The 20,092-nt window shown below is 38.6% G+C and overlaps 1 protein-coding gene across 5 annotated transcripts in view; it reads right to left on the bottom strand.

Annotated features, from left to right (window-relative positions):
• RIC8B (RIC8 guanine nucleotide exchange factor B) overlaps positions 1-20,092 on the bottom strand; it is a 126,340-nt gene that overhangs the window by 60,849 nt on the left and 45,399 nt on the right. For all 5 annotated transcript variants that reach the window (XR_008626971.1, XM_055118643.1, XM_055118645.1 and 2 more), the window contains exons 4-6: positions 15,664-15,758; positions 1,011-1,239; positions 64-159 (exon numbers count right to left, since the gene is read on the bottom strand). Coding sequence is in view for 4 of the 5 variants with exons in the window: in XM_055118643.1 (XP_054974618.1) it covers positions 64-159; positions 1,011-1,239; positions 15,664-15,758 (420 nt within the window). In the remaining variant the exon portion in view is untranslated. The remainder of the gene's footprint in view (positions 1-63; positions 160-1,010; positions 1,240-15,663; positions 15,759-20,092) is intronic.

Raw genomic sequence — 20,092 nt, 5'->3', positions numbered from 1 at the left:
ACCACCACCACCACCACCACCCCTAAGATTAACATCAAGATATAATATGAACTGAGCATTTACCTGATCTTTGAGAAATTTTCTGATGTTTCGATGGGCTCGGGAACATTCTGTTAATAGGCTGAGAACTGGAGTTAGACCCTCTCTATAGCTGCTTCCCTACAAAGAAAGGCATACACACTACATTAGTTAAGTTTCTTAATATTGTTACTTCCTACTACATAACTGAGCATATTTAAATTCTCTCTGAGGAAGAGACATCTTATACTATCAAAGATGTTCAAAAAGAGGGCATTTTTTTTGGTGGTCGGATGGCACTAGTATTTTGGTTGGTGGATGCAGTGAATGTTAAACACATACAGAAATATTAAGTTATCCCCTTGAAATTCTGTAATATTGGAAACTAACGATAAATGAATCGAAGAGGGGAATATTATTTTCCTACTTCCATTTTATTGATTATCTTATTATTTACTAATACCCATTTTTATCTTTCCTAGATTTCCCCCTACATTTTCTAGGTTAATGGATTTTGATGAGGGAAAAGTTTGGATGACCAATCCATACTACCTTCCTTCCTTTTGTTATAGTTACCTGACAAATCATGTGACAAACCAGGAATAATAAGTAGCTCATAACAAATGGAAAGCTATAATTTTAATAAAGATGTCTCTAATATAATATAGGTGTTTTTAAGTATGTACCATCAAGTTTTTTTTTGAGGGGATCACTCTAAGACTTATAAAAGGATACACAAAAAGTAATTTATTTTTCCTGTTTTTAGGAACTAGTCATAATTTTGGTGTTATACCAATACAAATTCACTTGCTTTTAGCAATCCATCATATATTATAGTAACAAAATTGCTTTCTAGAGTACAAACACTACTGAAAAACACCAGCTATATACAAAGCCTCAATGTAAAAAAAAAAACACATCTGTGATGCTTATATAGGACATTAATATTCTTTAGAAGCCTCTTCCCAAGACCTCCATTTTATCAGCCTTACCTTGTCTATTCTTTTCTCCATAAAATTGAGTAAAACATGAATGGCCTCCATATTCATACCATTGTATACCATGGTATTGTTCTTCAAAACTGTTTCTTTCTCATCTGTTTTATCACTGGGCATTTCATCTAGAGTCGTTGCCTCTTGTGCAGTTTCTTCATGGGTTAATGGACAAATGAGAACATCCAAACAAGAGACTGGAACATTGCTTAAAAGGTTGACTGCATTGCTGGAAAGCAATTTAAAAATACAGTATTTCAATTTGATTGAATAGTCCTTTAAAATGCAAACATAATAAGTTCAGAAGTGACTTTCAGGAGTCAATTAAAATTTTTCATTTTCAAAACGAACCATTAATGCCACTTAGTACTTCACTAAGCGATAGAAAATAAAGAACTGTTTCAAATACACATAAGACAAATTATAATGAACAGATGTTAAATAGGCACATAATCACATAATGCCATGTCACTTTTTGAAATGGCTAAAATAGGAATTAGTAAGCTTTAACACCAATTCTTCACTTTTATTATTACACAATACTAGCCCTGCTTTTCTCCCCTTGGGATTTTAAATCCTTTTGTGTATCTACTGGTGTTTTATTATTCCTCCGATTATAGTATGAAACACTGAGAAGCACTGTATATAGATGCAACAATATTAGAAACCGAATATTGTAGGATTAAATTTTGTTCTTTGTAGATGTAAAAAATATAATTTTTAGATCATCCTGGGTTTGATTAAGACATTGATATACAATGTAGGATAATGTTTTTTTCTCCTCATTCTCTTATCACTAGGTTTCTTTGAAAGAAGTCAACACAGCGATTTTGAATTTCTGCCAGAGAGCTTTTGCTAGGTGTTAATTAATGAGAACATGAGTCTAGGCACACCAGTAGGGGGAACCCAAACCATGTTAATTTTGATATTCTCCTTTGCTGTTGCTGCTCAGTGTAGAAGAGACCAAAATCACACTAACAAAAATTGAAACTTCTTCATGGGCTGGGGAAATAGATCAAAAGGCTGGAGCATATGCCCTGCATGCAGGAGTCCCAGGTTCAATCCCTCCTACTGTGTGGTCCCCTGAGGGCTGCTGGGAGTGGCTCAGAGTCCCTTCCATCCCTAACAGACATATTCACAAATTTAATTTTTCTTCGTGCAACATTTCATTTTTTTTTTATTTGAAAGGAGAGGCTATGCTGGGTTTTAAAAGCCTGTGCTTCAGAACTTCCTGATAAACAACAATGGAAAGACAGACATTACATTTCCTAGTGACAGAGAAGCAGAGCTAAAAATAACCACATCCTGACTAAAAATAAACTCCTGCAAATGCAATTTAAAAGTCTAACCACTTGGAAACCAAATTCAGCGCTTAATCGGTGTGATGTCTTAATTTAGATACAGAAATTCCTTTTAATTTAGATTGTAATGAAACCTCAACAATAATACAAAATAGCAAAACAACTGTTTTCTGAAAAAACAATCACAATTTTCCTTTCTCTTTGAAGAGTGGTTCTATATTCTTTCTTTTTATATTATGGAAAAATTCATAGGAAATTCATGTTTAAGAATTAGTGTGGAAGAGGGGTAAGATTAAAAAAATAAAATAATTGGAAAAGTCCTATCAATAAATGGGTCCTAATAAGAAGATTCTTTGATTGTATTCACTAAAAATCTACTGTTGTCTACTACTTCTGCTATGAATACTACAATGAATTTACTACTATCAAAAGAGTAGTAGTAATTATTATTACTATTATTTGTAAATAACTACAATTTGGTTGAAACTTGAACATTTCACAAATATCTGTAGATTCCTGTCTATTGCTGATATTTTCCTTGTAGTTTAACCACTTGAAAACTATTATTGAATAGAGATTCAGGGGGACAAAGGGAAAAAAAGCCAAAAGATCTTAAGAATTATTTTCTAAAACTGTATAAACAGGATTTATTTTTTCCAACTCATGGGATAATGGGCTCTGGAGTCTATCCATAGCATGATTCTCTAAATCTACTATAGACCACACTAAGTAAGTTTAAGACCATGCATTTCATTATAGAGGAATGTCTCCCTTAAATTCATTTAAAATAAGTAGTTTCCAGGAACTTGGTAAATTTAAGAAACCAAACATCGAGTTTGATTCAACAAATATTTGGAGGTTTTAGGCTTTTAAAGAAAAGTTCCCATTTCCCTGTTCCTTATTAAACAACTGGGTTCCCAAACAACTACAAAATTAATTTTCTGGCTCACTGTGTTTGAGCTATTCTTTTTAAGTAAGGAAGGCCAGGTTTTTTGAGCTCTGTCACTTCTCTGACAGTTTTATTTGTGGTAGAAGAGTGTATGAAATTCTCCAGCTACCAGGAAGTCAGTGACTATGCACAGATCTGCACAATGGTGTTTGCATTCCTACTCCAGGGGGTAGAAATACTGTGTATATTACTCTCCCCTTTTCAGCTTCCTTAAGATCATTAATCACTGGGACATGACATCCTCCCACTCAGGCTCCCAGCCCCCTCCTGATATGCAGATTCAAAAGCAAAGCCTATTTAGAGCTCCTGAATGCCCTGATTAAAGCCCTATTCCCTTGTGGTAGAGGGAAGATAATCTAAAATATAGTTCTGTATTAGTTGCTGGATTAAATATAATCCAATACCAAATAACACTGAGAAGCATGAAAAGCACATTAAAACCTATACCTTTACAGTGAAACAACCTATATATACATATTAATGTGTATATATATTATATGCATGTGTATTTGATATACCAAAAACAGTAACAAGTCTCACAATGGAGATGTTACTGATGCCCACTCGAGCAAATCGATGAACAATGGGACAGCAGTGCTACAGTGACAGTGTATATATATATATATATATATATATATATGTATGTATGTATACACACATACACATATAATACATGGGTTTTTTCCCCCATCATAGAGACATTAGTTAGGGAAAAGAAAATGAAACAAGCCAGCTAAATAGCTTTCTAGAAAGTGGTCAGTAATCTAAGGAGAAAACACAGAAGTGAAAGAGAGTCAAGAGATGCAAGTGAAATTTTGAATGGGGTGATTATGGCAGACCCCAATGAGTTGGGGTGTATTTAAACAAAGACTTACAGGAAGTTAGGGGGTGAGTCATGTGGAAAGGGTATTCCAGACAGAGCAAGAGCAAAGTGCCCAGGCTAAGAGCAGTGGCAGATCTGAAGACTCACAAAGAGGCTGGTGGGCCAACTACTCACAAAGCAGCTGAGCATATCAGACATGTAGCCAAAGGGTCTGATTGGTTCTGTAGGCTATCATGACTGTAGTTTTTATTCTGAGCAAAAGGCGAGTCCCTGCATGGCTTTTCAGAGTGATACACTCTGTCTTATATTAAGAGAGCCATTCTGGCTACTCTGGAAGATGCCAAAGTGAGGAGGGCCAGTCAGGACTGTAGTAAATAAGCAGAACGTTGAGAGAGAAGAGGTCAGATGCAGGTGCACTGTGAAAGATTTCCTGACTGACTAGTTATGGAGTGAGAATTTAAGATTTTCAGACTTGGGAAGTGGAACTCTGTAAGCTATTATGGAAGGCTGAAATGAGAAATTCCCCTGGATAAAACAGTTTTATCCAGGGGAAGACTGGGTTTAATTTTGGAAAAATTAGATTTGGGATGTGTTATCAGATTTCCAAGTGGAAATGTTGGTCAGAAATTTAGCTATAACTCAAAAGTTTAGGGAGAGAAAGCTGGATTAGAGATATAAACCAAAGAATCTGCACATAGATAATGGTTAAAGATATTAGACTGAGTTAGGTAAGTAATTTAATTTACTGAGTCTCAAGTAAAGGACTGGGTATGGACCAAAAGATTTATGAAGGCCAAGAGTTTGGGGTATGTATCAGAGCTAAGCAAGAGAAGACAGAATAGCTTGTCAGGGTGGTATCCTGGGAGAAAGTATATGAGGAAGAATAGAGTGCTTACTTATGTCAAATGACATGAGACAGATGAAGCAAGATGACAACTGACAAAGTACTCTCCTCAGCAATAGCCTGGCAGAAGAGTGAAAATGAATCAGAGTAAACCTGTTTGAAAAGAGAATAGCAGAAGCTCCAGATAGTGCCACTTAGAGGAGTTTTAATGGCAGACGCAAGAGAAGTCTAGAGAAACAAGAGGTGAGGAAGAGTCAAGAAAACTTTGAATAAGTTACAGAATGGAAAGGTCCATGGCTGCAACTCTCAGCACTGTATATCCTTTTAACCAGTGATCTGGTCATTGTTTTCTAAATGTGATAAACACATAATCCCACTTTTGTACAGTCCTTGTTTTTTTTTTTTCTTTAACTAGAACATGCACATTCCTTAATGCTAGCTGAAACCTCACTTTGTTCTCAACCAATATTCACTATGCCTTGCAGTAGGGGCTACAAACAAAAAATAAAAGCTAATACCTCTTTTCCTAAGAGAAGCCACCAAAGCACTATTTGGAGCAATGGGTTGAATTTTAGGTTGTCTCTTAAAAAAAAAAAAATGCCTTGCCCAAATTATATGGCTCCTTCTGGGTGTTAGTATCTTTATCCTTAAAGTGAAAAGAAATAAATGTATTCCACGATTCCAGTAACATTTATTTTTTGTTTTTCTTGGGCCAAGGATCATATCCGGGGCCTCAGACATATAGAGAAAATACTTTACTATGGCACTATAGATATGGCCTCTCCCACCAGCTGATCTAAGATTACCAAAAATAAAAAGAAACAAAACAAACCAAACACCAAAAACCATGCAAAACTCTTCCTAGCACTTAATAAGTGGCAACTACTAAGCACTTTTGAACAGTAGACATATGACACTATAGGGGGAAAGAGAAAAACTCTAGAAGGATGAGAGAATATGGCAACAGTGGGGAAGTGAAAACGTAACCGTAAAGCAAAGGATAAGGCCTTTGCACGGCTTGAGCTGACAGCGAGGTGAGAAGGTGCATGTGTCCATACGTGAAGTGGGCTGGACTGTAATGAGGATTGCTCTGATGAGAAGGTTATATGGCTAGATGTATTACTGAAGAACTTATGCCAGAACTGTGCTGGCGAAAGCCAGGTTATGGTGGGCTAAGGAATGAATAGAGAAGACAGTAAAGTTATGGAAACAGTAAGTTATAAACCAGCAGTCTTGCAAACCCTGAAAATACAAAGATAATCCATTGGTGTGGGGAGAAATTTTAATTCTAAAAATACATTTATACTATCTTTTAATTTTTAATAAATTTTATTCATATATGTATAGTTTAACAGTACATGTACCTAATGTATTAACATATATATATACTAACAGTACATACATATATAATTTATATGTAAAAAGATAAATGAAGTAGCATATTCATACATTTTTATACATTAGGATTTGATTCAAATGTTTAGGGACCAATGGTACCAAAAACACTAGCAAGAAATATAGCTGTGAAAGAAAGGAGAGAAAGACTGATAACTCTGACAGGAGAAAAAGTTTAATAGATTTCCCTTCTACATGGGATAGACCTCAGCATTTTGAAGAAATAAAGCCCAAAAAGTAGATACAGAGGTATTAAATGCTAGAATAAGGTCTAAAGAGGCAGGGGGAAAAAAGTATGGGAGATAGCCTTGGATCGGAAGAAAATCACTCAGTTTTCTGAGATTAGCAGAAAATACGAAAGAATGGTTACAGATTAAATTTTATAGCAAGGAGTGGGAAGTAAGAACTTGAGGAAGATCTTTCTGCATTTCCCAGTGACCCTGATAAGTGACTAACAAGGACATTCACTCTGCCACCAATATTTATTATGTACAATGTACACCTACCATTTCTAGGTACTAGTGATACAGTGTGGAACAAGAGAGACAAAATCTTTATTCTTGTTAAGTTTATAATTTATTGAGGGACAGCAATAATGAACATGTAGAAAAATAAAAGAACGAGATTATTTCATTGGTGTTAAGTCCTATAAAAATTAATATGGTAAAGAGACAAAGAGTGATAGTGTGCGCTTGTACATGTTCATTCATGTGTGTGCACTTGTGTATGTGTTCACTTAAACTGGATGATCAAGGAAGGTCTCACAGAGACAGAGGGGGTGCTATCTCAGCTCAATTCTAAGTGACAAGTAGGACCCAATTGTATTTCTTTTGGTGTGGCCCAAAAACCAAAAAAAAAAAAAAAGGTGAAAGAAAAGAATGGTTTGGTTTTTGAGCCACACCCAGTGATGCTCAGGGGTTATTCCTGACTTTGCACTCAAGAATTATTCCTGGAAGTGCATGGGGGACCATGTGGGATGCCGGGGATCGAACCTGGGTTGGTTGCATGCAAGAAAGCGCTGTAACCACAGTACTTACAATCTCTCCAGCCCCATATAAAAGCATTTCAAAAAGCAAACAGGACAGATATAAAGGCCTTAATAAGCAGATTACGAGTTAGAGAAAGTAGAGCAGATCAGCTTTAGTAAAGAATTATCTGGATCATGGAATGGTATAGGTCTCTATTATTGCCAGGAAATATTTTGATTGGTAACAGAAAGTGAATGCTGTCAAATATGAGGCCAATGCCTAAGGTCCAATGTTGTGGATTCAAATACAATCTAATCAGAGATGGTTTTCGTCATGCACAAGAAATCTGTTACTAGAACATTGTCATTATAAGAGCATAATACCAAAAGCGTTAAGGATAGCTTGACACTTTTTCTATGACTGTCTTCCTGAAAACTGAAGGAGAAAACAGACTCAGTTCAGTTGTCGGATAACTAATCTTCAATGGTTGTGCTACTGTAGAATGTTCAGCTCTCCCCAAAGCCATCCAAAATAAACAATTTCTAAATCAAAAGCAGTATCTGTTGAGAAGGTTGCTTCTGAGAAGAATGGCAAACATATGGCTTGCAATCTTAGGACAAAAGAAGGAGCTCAGGTAATTAGCAAATATATAGTCATAAAAGATGTTTTCTCTAGCGGCCTGTCCTACTTTGATCCCCAGAACTGTTGAGCATACACAAGTACAGAGCCTGGAGCATCTCCAAAGCACCTCGGTGTGGCCCTCAAACTCCCCCTGCCCCACCAGAAAAGTTTCTCTTAGTCATAAAGATGGAGGGAAACTATGAAAGAACTCTAAGTAGAAATTTCCTTTTGAAAAACAACTCTGCGTGGTATAGAGGGAAGAGAGCCCTCTGTCAGGGTGGATAATAGGGCTAACTGCGTGAGCTTAGATGTGGAGAAAGAAGGCAGGATGACAGATGTTGAAAATTGGCAGAACAAGGCAATGAGGGTTGAGAGTGAGGCTAAAATACAGATCAATGCTTTAGAGTACAGAGAGAAGATAATCCTGCAAAGGTCTAATCAGAGAAAAAGGAGTAGACAGGGAATTGGAGTCCTGGAAGACAGGGAGTCAGAGCACAGTGATCTTATTTGAACTCTCTTAAAATTACTTGGCTGACAAAATCTAATTATATATTTGTATATAATTATCTAATTATATATTTATATATAATTAGATTTGTAGATTAATTTAAGAATTAATTCACTAGGAGACCATTCAAAAACTACCTTGCTCTATTTCCTCTATTCTTGTCCTGTTTTACACTTCTCATAATCTTTATGCTCTGTCTTCCCATGAGACTCCTTTGTCCTCCACAGGATGTACTATGGAGTCTTTTGTGCGTGGATGTGATGCATAGCAATAGCTCAGAACGTATCTGATCACCTAGAAAATGCTATTCTCAGTGAGAAACTGTTAAAAATGAGCAAAAAGCTTTAATGATAACAAAACAATAAAGCTACTTTTTAATCTTTGCAGAGTAAACTCTTTTTCTTTGTACCTATATAAATTTATGTCTGATATAAGACTGATCAAAACTAGGTCGGAGTGTTAATACAGTGGGTAAGGCATTTGCCTTACACACAGCTAATCCAGATTTGATCCCTGGCAGCCCATATGATCCTAAGAGCCCCACCAGGAGTGACCCCAAGCACAGACCCAGAAGTAAGCTCTGAACACTACTGGATGTGGCCCCCCCCAATAAAAAACAAAGATTCATCAAAACTGCACTTTAAGGAACTGATAAGATAGTACAGCAGGTAAGGTGTTTGCCTTATCTGTGGCTGATCCTGGTTCAATCCCTGGCACCCCTCTGGTCCCCATGACCCACCAGGAGTAATCTCTGAGCCTGAAGTCAGAGTCAGGGGTAAACCCTAAGCACCACTGGATGTGTTCCAAAAAAGAAATACAAGTAATCCCCTAACAAGTAAACAACAAACAAACAAAACCAAACCTGCACTTCTTTATGACTGTCTAATCCACTAGCTGGGTGAGTTCTGGGGATCTGTAATAGTACCAGATTCATCTTCGCTGCCCTGGAGTTCAACTAAGTGTCTAACACATCATACCCAAAACAAAATGAAATAAAATCATCCAATTTTCAACCATTTATCAAGTCTACCACACATAAGACATTACGCTTAGCTAAATACTACAGTGGTTATCATCTTGCAGTGCCTAAGTCTATCAAATCATTATTTTGTAATAAATAAGTATATCAAGTAAATACATTCAATACCTTAACTTTATGGTGTAACATGTCAATAAAATCTTCCAGCCAGGGATGGGAGATACGGGCTGAAAATAAACTACAGACTGAACATGATGCCTACTTAATACCTTATAGCAAGCCACAACACCCAAAAAGAGAGAGAGAGCAAAAGGGAACACCCTGCCACAGAGGCGGTATGGGGTGGAGGGGACAAGGAGGGGGTAGTAGGAGGGATGCTAGGACCACTGGTAGTGGAAAATGGGCACTGGTGGAAGGATGGGTACTTGATCACTGTATGACTGAGACGCAAGCATGAAACTTTGTCTTTATCTCACGGTGATTCACTAATAAAAATTTTAAAAAATAATAAATTAAAATATTGTAAAAGCTAGAAAAGAAAAAAGACTATGTTTAGCACAGTAATGAGGTGTCATTAGGTACTCAGTACATAAGATGAAATGAGACAGTCTAAAACCAAAACTGACAACAGAAAAATCTTGAAAGATGACTATGTGCTGAGTGGAAGAAATGAAACCGAGAACTTAAAACTTTCACTTCTCCTCTCCTCTTCTGTCCTCTACAATGTGAAAGTCAGGTACACCTCTCCTCTCCAAAATAAAACAAAATCGTATCCACATACTTCTTTTCTGGCTAAGTGCTTATGTATGTGCTTTTTGATAATGAATAAAAATGATGAAAATCCTTTCAGTTAGGGATCAGAGAGACAGTTCAGTGGGCAGGTATTTGTCTTGCACACAGCCAACCTGGGTTCGAACCCCAGCACTCCATATGGTCCTCTGAGCCCACCAGGAATGATTCTTGGTGTGACCAACCCCTCCCCAAAAATAAAACCACCTCAAAGCAAACCCCAAACACATCAAAACAAAAAGTCCCTTTCAGATAGAAAATAGAGATGAGCAGAAATAGGCTGTTCTTTTTAGAGGCAAAAGAGGTAGCTCAAGTAGCTGGAGCACTTGATTACATGCTAGAGCCCTGGTTTCAAATCCTGGCTCTGTGGGTCTCCTGAACACTGCTGAGTGTGGCTCAGGAATGAAAACCAGCAAACAAATGCAAAATAAAAAAAGCAGACCATACCAACTTTTCCTTATAGACAAAAGGAAATGCAATAGATTTTTAAAAAGTGATCTAAGATGCTGATTAGTAAAAATAAAGGTCAAGGTCAACTCTATTTGTGAACTAATTTTATCTCTATGCTCATATCCTCCTGAGTTCTTTGGGGCGGGGGCGGGGGGGGGGGAGGAAGAAAGACAACAGGCTAGGAATATGGCTCAGTAGTAAAGCACATGCCTGCCAAGTGTTAGGTCCTGTGTTTGATCCCCAGCATTGAAAACAATAAAGAACACTGTCTTACAGAAACAACACATCAAAAAAGCTAAACCATTATTTTTACTGTCTCAACTTCTGGGTACCTTAATATGCTACTGGTATGTCTGTATCAAGGAATGCAGCTAACCTGAAAAAAATAGATTAACATACAACTTTTCTCTACATGATAACAAAATACATATAGAAATGTGTTCCTAAACAAACTATTAAAATCAAGAATCAACTTTTAAGAGCATGTTTAGAATGAAATTCTGGACCTAAAAGCCTGTATGCTTGTACAACACCATCACTAAGGTAGCAAAGACAGCTGTTCTGGGGAGGGGCCAGAAGTTCCTTATACTAAGGGCTTACTCAGCGCTAGGAAAGAAGTGCTTTATAAATTTGTCATTGAATCACCATCATAATCCTCTGCATTTGATGATAAGTCATACACACTATTCAGGCTTACTGTGTATATTTTTTTCTTAAAAAAGAATTAATGTCATCTCCAAAGCTAGATAATAGAAATGGAGTAACTTAGAAAATAACTTATAAATGGAGTAAGACTTTTACTTTAAAACACTTATTTTTATTAAAAAAGAGTTTTATTAAAAATGACACCTTAAACAGTGAAACTATTTTCAGGATGACTACAGATTAACACAATTAGATAGGTATTAGAATACTAGTAAAATTCCCAATATTGTCCTTTGAGAGTGGTACAGCTTTCTCTATATTTAAATGGATTAAACTGGTGTCATTACTACTGCTCAAGATGATACTAATCAATTTAATTCTGATTAAAGAGACACGCAGGGCCATTTCAGATAAGCTGTCAAGTTAAAAAGCAACCTCCATTTCCCCAGTAACATCTTTGAGACATACTAGTAAATGCTGTTAGAAGATTCTCTCTCTCTTTTTTTTTTTTCCAGGGATGGGGCAGGGGAGGGATAAAAGAGTAGGGACTTCCCAGACAGAGCTCAGGGAGTCCCACGGCGACTCCCCAGTCAGGCAAGATGGCTCAATACGAGGCCTGAGTGCTGTGCTGCTCACACCCCAGGACCACGCACTGTGATGTGTGGGGCTGTGGGGTGCTCTGGACTGAACTTGGGTCCTTTCACAGGTGAAGGATGTTTCTCTGAGCCACCCCCCAGGCCAAAGACATTCTTTCTTTATCCCCCCCCACAGACACACCCATTTTGAGGAGGAGCCTCCCAAGTGATGTCCCAGCCATCACTTCTGCCAATTCTCTGCTAGCCAGGTGAGGAGTTCAATGCACGAGCCAACCATGTGGTGCTGTTCAGGTCCTGCAATGCTGGGGGCCACTTGTGCCACTCTGGTGGTGCCTGGGGGCCACCAGGAACACATGTGGCGGTACTTAGGGCCATGTGGTGCTGGGGATTGAACTGGGGCTGGACACTGCAAAACATGTATCTTAACCCCTGTATGATCTTTCCAGTCCCTGGGGACATCCTTTATTTTATTTTTTTTTTTCTTTTTGGTTTTTGGGCGGTATCTGGAAGTCCTCAGGGATCACTCCTGGCCAGGGGTTAGAGGACCACAGAGAGTGCTGGAGACCGAACCCACGTCAGCCACGTGCAAGGAAAGCACCCCACTCGCTGTACTATCTCTCCAGCCCCAGGAGTTCCCTTCTTAATTATATAGCTGCTAATGGGTACTTCATCAAAGCAATAAGACCTACCTAATTTAAGATTTGGTAACATCTAAGGAAAAGAAACACTTAAAACAAATACCATAATAGAAAATGAAGAAATTGTATTTTCTTTTAAGAAGCTGGATTTTAAAAGCTCTATGCAGTTTTGCTCTTTTGAGAAACAGTGGCACCCTATTAAATTCACTCTTAGAGAACACTTGTTTTGTGATTAGTTGAAAATTCAAGTCAAAACACCAGATCCTCAGTTCCCTGCATAGTTGATTGATATCCTATCTTAAAATGAAACTTACTTTTTGTAAACTCTTTTATAGATTCTAGAGTTTGGTTGTTTCTTGATGATGAAAAAAATCAGTAAGCAAAAATGTTCAATATAATTCTTAAAGAATATGATGTATCAGTTTATCTGATTTTTGTAAAAGGCAGAGCTACTTAATACATTACGCTTTTTTGGTTTGGGGCCACACCGAGGCTCTGTGCTCAGGAAACACTCCTGGCAGGGCTTGTGGTAATGAGGACTGGACCAGGTTGGCCATGTGCAAGGCAAGTGTCCTACTTGCTACACTATCGCCCCTGTCACGTAAAATACCATGCTTTTTCACTGTGAGAAAAATAACCTTATAAAGGCTTGTAGGGCAGAGAATATAAAGATAACCTAGCAATGAACTTAACATAATATCAAATGTAAGATAATATATGATTGAAAAATAGGTGTTTTTGTTTTAATATACTATATTGTCTTTCAAATCCTGCTGTACTGTCTCTCTAGCCCCAAAAGATGTTTCATTTTATACCTGTCTCTGTATAAAGCTTTACTTACACTACATTTGAGGGTTTTCTTTTCTTTTCTTTTCTTTTCTTTTTTTTTTTTGGCTTGTTTTTGTGCAGTGCTGGGAATCAAACTCCAAAATCTCACACATGTAAAGCAGGCATGCTATCACTGACTGAGCCACATCCCCATCCCATAAACTGCATGTGAAAAATAGGTATTTTAAATGCTGAAAAGGTAATTTTTACTATGACAAAAACACAATTTAAGAACTATTTGTAAAACAGAGTTGTTTCTTTGAAAATCTGAATTTATCGGAATATTTCCAATTTGGGGGTTGAGTGTTAGTTAGGTGGAATGCTCCGGGATCAAACCAGTGTCTGCCACATGCAAAGCAAACTCCCTAACCCCACTTTTATCTTCCCAGTCCTATTTAAGTAGTTTAAAATACCATTTGTATTCTTACAAAACATTATCAGTTACTTGGGGGAGATACCCCAAGCAATGTTCAGGATTCCCAGGGCCCCCCATGTTGTTACTGAGCCAATAGGGCCAGGGGATTCAGTATTAGAGTCAAAGGATATGGAACTGTGCTTGGGTTCCCACTTTTTTTGCGGTGTTAGGGATCAAACCTAAGATCTGAAATGATCAGAACAAGTGCTCCACTGCTGAACTATATCACCTGCTCTTGGTAAATACCTTTTAGGAATGACATTTGTGAGAGTATTAGGTTAAGTATAGCATTAAAAATAGGGTTTACTGTGACTGAGATCTCCAAGCCCGCTTGGATCAGAACTGGGCCTCCTTCCCCCAGGTCCCCGGTTTTCCAGTACATTGGTAGTCACACCCACAAACTGCCCCTGGCGCCATATAATCTTATCAATGGCCAAGGCCCAGAGACTATAAACTAAAGCTCCCAGAAGAGAGTGCTGCAGAATGCACTGACCCTGCGCCAGGCTGTCTTCACCGGGGCACCTCTAAGGGGGAGGCTGAGTTTCCCTCCCTGCCCCAAGCAGAACCCCGGCAGCCAAAAACCTCCAGAACCTAACCGCTATCATGCCCAAGGCCACTCTCCACGTGCTTGGACGAGCTTCACCCAAAACAGGATGACCCTCACCAGAGAGAGGACCGGCAGGAAAACCCAGATATGCAGGAACCCATAACTGAGATCTCCAAGCCCGCTTGGATCGGAACTGGGCCTCCTCCCCCCGCAAGTCCCCAGTTTTCCAGAAGCTCGACAGTCACACCCACAAAATGCCCCGGGCGCCATGTAATCACATCAATGGCCAAGACCCAGAGACTATAATAAACTAAAGCTCCTGGAAGAGAACGACACAGAATTTCCTGGACATTATATTCTATCCATAACAAGCAATACAAAACAAATCATCTAGCATTGCCTTTTGGGAAGATTTGAGTGGTGGTGAGACTGGTGTCAAAATATCAAATGTAACCAAAGTAGAGAGAGAGTATGGGGGAAAATGTCTGCCACACAAGCAAGGGACGGTTTGGAACAGGGTCGGGGGAATACTGGGGATTATGGTGGTAGAAAGTGTGTACTGGTGAAGGGATGGGTGTTTGATGATTATATGATCGAAGCTCAAACATGAAAGCTTTGTAGCTCTATCTCACAATGAATCAAAAAAAAAGGGGGGGGAGTAAAAATAAAATAGTAAAGTTAACATTCAGAATCACTGTCACTGTCATCCCGTCGCTCATCGATTTGCTTGAGTGGGCACCAGTAACGTCTCCACCATGAGATTTGTTGTTACTGTTTTTGGCGTATTGAATATGCCACGGGTAATTGCCAGGCTCTGCCGTGCGGGTGAGATACTCTCAGTAGCTTGATGGGCTCTCCGAGAGGGGTGGAGGAATCGAACCTGGGTTGGCCTCATGCAAGGTAAACGCCCTACCCGCTGTGCTATCGCTCCAGCACAACATTCAGAATAGAATTAAAAAAAAAAAGTAATGTGGAGTTCATGCCTAATTCAATCAGCTTAATCAATGACTGACTAAATAGCAGTACTCCTACATTATTAAAAAAAAGAAGAGTTAAAATCCAAATTCTTTCAATTATTTGGGCTGAGTGAGATGGGAGAAACTGCCTCGGTTTCATTATCTACGAAGAGGGAAAAACAGTTAATACCTACCTACTATGAAGTTGGTATGATGATTAAAGAAGTTAATCTTTATGAAGAACTTAGCATGATGTCACACCATAAATATTCAGTAATGGCACTTGATTTTTAACATACAAGTTCCTTGCTTAATGCTCTAAATAGACAATTAAAACTGGGTACATAAAAACAAAACCTGGTGATGTTCTTCAATGAGGTATCAATACAGAGGTGACCTACCTGTGCAGCTCTTCTGTTTTGTCTTCAGTTGGACCTACAATTAGTAAACAATGGCGAAGGACAGCTGCCATGACTCGGAACTGATGAGAATCACTCTATGACAAACGAGAGGAAAGGGAAAATTGGGGATTGAATGACTTCCTACAGAATTTGGTATATTACATCATCCCTCGAGGTTGTATAGTTGTATAGTCATCTCAAGGCACCTCTGTAAAGCCATTCTCATACCACACGTGAAAGAATTTTTTTTTTTTGCTTTTTGGGTCGCACCTGGCGATGCACAGGGATTACTCCTGGCTATGTACTCAGGAACCACCCCTGGCGGTGCTCAGGGGACCATATGGGATGCTGGGATTCAAACCCGGGTCGGCCGCATGCAAGGCAAACGCCCTACCCGTTGTGCTATCACTCCAGCCCCACACATGGAAGAATTTAAGATAACCTAGGAAGAATTCCCAAAGCAGTACTAAGTGAATAACCACTGTCTCATTTGAATAGCCAGACAAAGCTGAAGCCAGAAGCTGATCAAGCTACTCCCTTACAATAGTTTTCAAAATACATGACTTTCAGGAGAAGTTGTGATCAGCACTCATGCTTTTCCTACTCTTTTACTTAAGATTCAATTCAACCCAGGATCACTTCCAGTTCCAGAAAGTCTAGCTTCTTCCGTCTATAATATACTGCTTCATTTGACTAGTCATTATTAAAGTACAAATGTACATCTCTATAAAATAATTTAGGAGTGAGTTGCACATTTGTAATAAAATGTCTTTTCAATATTCAAAAGCAAAAGAGGGTATAAACTTTATTTTAAATTATCCTAATTTCCTAGTTCCCCAAAATCAAATCAAATTCCTAATTTCTTTTTTTTTGCTTTTTGGGTCACACCCAGCAATGCTCAGGGGTTACTCCTGGCTTTGCACTCAGGAATTGCTCCTGGCAGTGCTTGGGGGACCATATGGGATGCTGGGGATTGAAGCCGGGTAGGCCGCGTGCAAGGCAAATGCCCTACCCACTGTGCTATCGCTCCGGCCCCCAAATTCCTAATTTCTTGAGTAAAAATTCCCTTCAGGAAAAAAAAGACAATGCAGTGTCCACCTGGAAATCTACCTTTTGTAAATGAACAAACAAATTGCACTCTGTTTTGTAGTCCAACTATTACCACTCCCCTCCTGGGTTGTTCCAGTACCTCCTGGAGGGTATTACTGCCTACTTTGGGAAACAGTGCTCCAGGGCTACCAACACATGATGAAAACTGCATTTCATCTGTTTTCCCACCATGCACTCACTGGTAGTGACATTGGTGAGACACAGAGAATCAGAAGGAAGAATAATGGAAAAAATTAAGCTCTGAACAATCAATCATACCCAACACTTCTTGTTTTCAGTGGTATCTGGGCTGCTAAAATTTCTTTAATCAGCTGCATCAGCAGAAAGATCCTATCCTCTTTCAGATTTTTAGTAAGACAAATGAAAGTAGTGATAATTATTATTGGGGATGTGTGTGGTTCCTAGTGGTGTTCAACAGTGATCCCTGGTGGTGTTCAGGAGACCACATGTGCTGCCAGATATTGAACCAAGTTCATAAGAAGTGGCAATATACAAGACAGGTGTGTGTTACTTCCTGTACACTCTCTGGCCTCTGAAACCATGATTATCACTTCTAACACTGAATATAACTGATCTCATGTCTATCTAAAGTGAAATATACTTATACATGTACATAAATACTATGTATGTATATAAAATACTATGTATGTATATAAAATTTATATATCCTATATAATATAGATATTATCATATATTACAAATACCTTCCTCCTAGGAAGATAACTCATAAAAATAACAGGGTATACTTTCAGTATTCAGAATGTGGATGCCAACATTTTAAACACATTATCATCATGTTTTGATTTGCAAGCAATGAAGGCCTCAGTTGTTGAATGGAAAAAGCACTGCATTTGGGATCTGAAGCCTTAGCTGTGACCTCAGACCAGGCATGTAGTTTCTCTGAACCAAAATTTCCCTACATACATCCTCACAAATAGGAAACTGTTAGGGTTAAAAAAGGATTATATTAAGATGATGATACGCATTAAAGTGCCTATTTGGAATGAAATATTTGAAGGGGGATGATGTTTTGTAGCAACAAATCTGAAATATTTGAATCTGAGGGGGAAAGAAAAAGAAGGAAGGAAACAAACGCTAATTTTACAAACACAAAACTGGTAGAGCTGAAATGAGAAAAAACAAAATACTTGTGTTCTGGGGAAGGGAAGAGGAATCAGGACCAGAAGAATGCCAGAAACAACCAAGATCTGCAAGGTCAGAATGAATGGACAGCATTCATTCACACCCTGCTTCAAATGCCTAAATAGAAATTCTCCAATATGTTCACACTTACCCAGATTACAAGTAGTACACTGAAACCCATGTGGAATTCTTCCATTAATTCCTTTTTTAAAAAAAAAATCCCTTTTGGTCACACCCGGTGATGCTCAAGGGTTACTCCTGCTCTGCACTCAGGAATTATTCCTGGCAGTGCCTGGGGGACCATATGGGATGCCGGGGATCAGTCATGTATAAGGCAAACCCCCCACCCACTGTACTATCACTCTAGCCACAATCTTCCATTAATTCTTAAGAACATATATGTCTGGTTTAGAAAAATTAACTGGAAATACACTTCCTATTAAATTCTCACCTATTCTTACTCCTTTCTATTCTTTCTCTTTTCAGCATCTATGCCACTATTAACAGGCCTCTTTTCAAAATTTATCCATTTTAGTCTTTCCATTATTTGCAACTGTAAACTAAAATCTTACTTCTATTTAATTTCTTACTGTCCTGGACACCAATTTGTACCCTATGTCTGCAATGAACTGTTTTAACGTAAGTTTTTTTTCTCTATTCAAAACAGCTATTGGATTGTTTACCACTGATGTGATTTCTTTGGCAGCACTAATTTCTTTTCATCCTTCAGATCTGAGCTGAAGTATCTTCTCAGAGAGGCTTCTATGAAGAGTTGCCTTCCTTCAATTAATCTCTATCACTCCATATTGTTGTGATTTTTTTCATGAACACATAATCCATAATTCCACATTTGTTGACACACTTGCATGTTGTTTTTTCCCCATTAAACCGCTACCTTCACAAGTTTGGAGGGCATCTGTTTAATAGGTGCTGAATTATTTTTAATGTAAATGGTTAAGTGCAATATAGATAAACAGAAAATAGCCCAAATTGTTAAGAGTACAGCTGGATAAACTTTCAAGAAATGAACAAATTCACATAGCCAGCAACAAAATGACATGATGCCAAGATTAAGAACTGCAGAATTCCCTCATGGGCCCTTCAAATGACAACTTCTGACTCTCTAAGTGTAACCCTAACTTCCAACACCAAGTGTCAACGATTCTGTTGTCAGTAAATCCCATATAAAAAATACACTTGTGGGCTGAAAAGAAAATACAGAGCATGGAGTCCTGAACTTGCATGTGGCTGACCTGGGTTAGATCCTGGCACCCCATATAGTCCCCATGAGCTCTGCCTAAGCGCTGAGCCAGGAATAAGGCCTGAACACTGCAGGTGTGGCCCCCTCACCCCCAAGTCTCGAAAAAAGAAAGAGGGAAAATACAGACTCTTGTGTCTGTGAGTTGTTCATGCTACATCAATGTAGTCTGTTTGTTTTCACTGCTGTAAATCATGGTAATTTGAAGCATGGTTCTTGTGGACTACTGCTTGCCACTAATCTGCAACGCCGTAGTATAGAATGTGTTTGTGAACATATAACAATGTTTTGAGTGATTGTCGTATGTATCACAAAAAAGGTTTTACTTTAATCTTTTCTTTCGAGCAGCTACTTTATTTTTGCTTTTTGGGTCACACCCAGAGATGCTCAGGGGTTACTCCTGGCCCTGCACCCAGGAATTACTCCTGGTTGTGCTTTGAGGACCATATGGGATGCTGGGGATCGAACCTGGGTTGGCTGCGTGCAAGGCAAATGCCCTACTTGCTGTATTATCACTCTGGCGCACAAAGGTTTCACTTTAATAGAGAAAAAATTCTGTCCACATTTAGGTTAAGAAAACACTGTTGAGGGGCTGGAGTGATAGCACAGCGGGTAGGGCGTTTGCCTTGCACGCGGTCGATCCGGGTTCGATTCCCAGCGTCCCATATGGTCCCCTGAGCACTGCTAGGAGTAATTCCTGAGTGCAGAGCCAGGAGTGACCCCTGTGCATTGCCAGGTGTGACCCAAAAAGCCAAAAAAAAAAAAAAAAAAAAAAAACACTGTTGAATACAATGACAATATTACAATGAACACATACTTATCCAACCCACTCATGATGGACACGACTTATTTCCAGTTTGGGGATACTGAAGAGTGATGCCATGAACATCCTCTATTTTTATTTTATTTTATTTATTT

The sequence above is a fragment of the Sorex araneus genome, chromosome 10 (genome assembly GCF_027595985.1).
Source record: "Sorex araneus isolate mSorAra2 chromosome 10, mSorAra2.pri, whole genome shotgun sequence".
In the NCBI taxonomy this organism is placed as follows: domain Eukaryota; kingdom Metazoa; phylum Chordata; class Mammalia; order Eulipotyphla; family Soricidae; genus Sorex; species Sorex araneus.
Note: the sequence above shows the minus strand (reverse complement) of the source record. Positions and strands in the feature narration are given on the sequence as shown.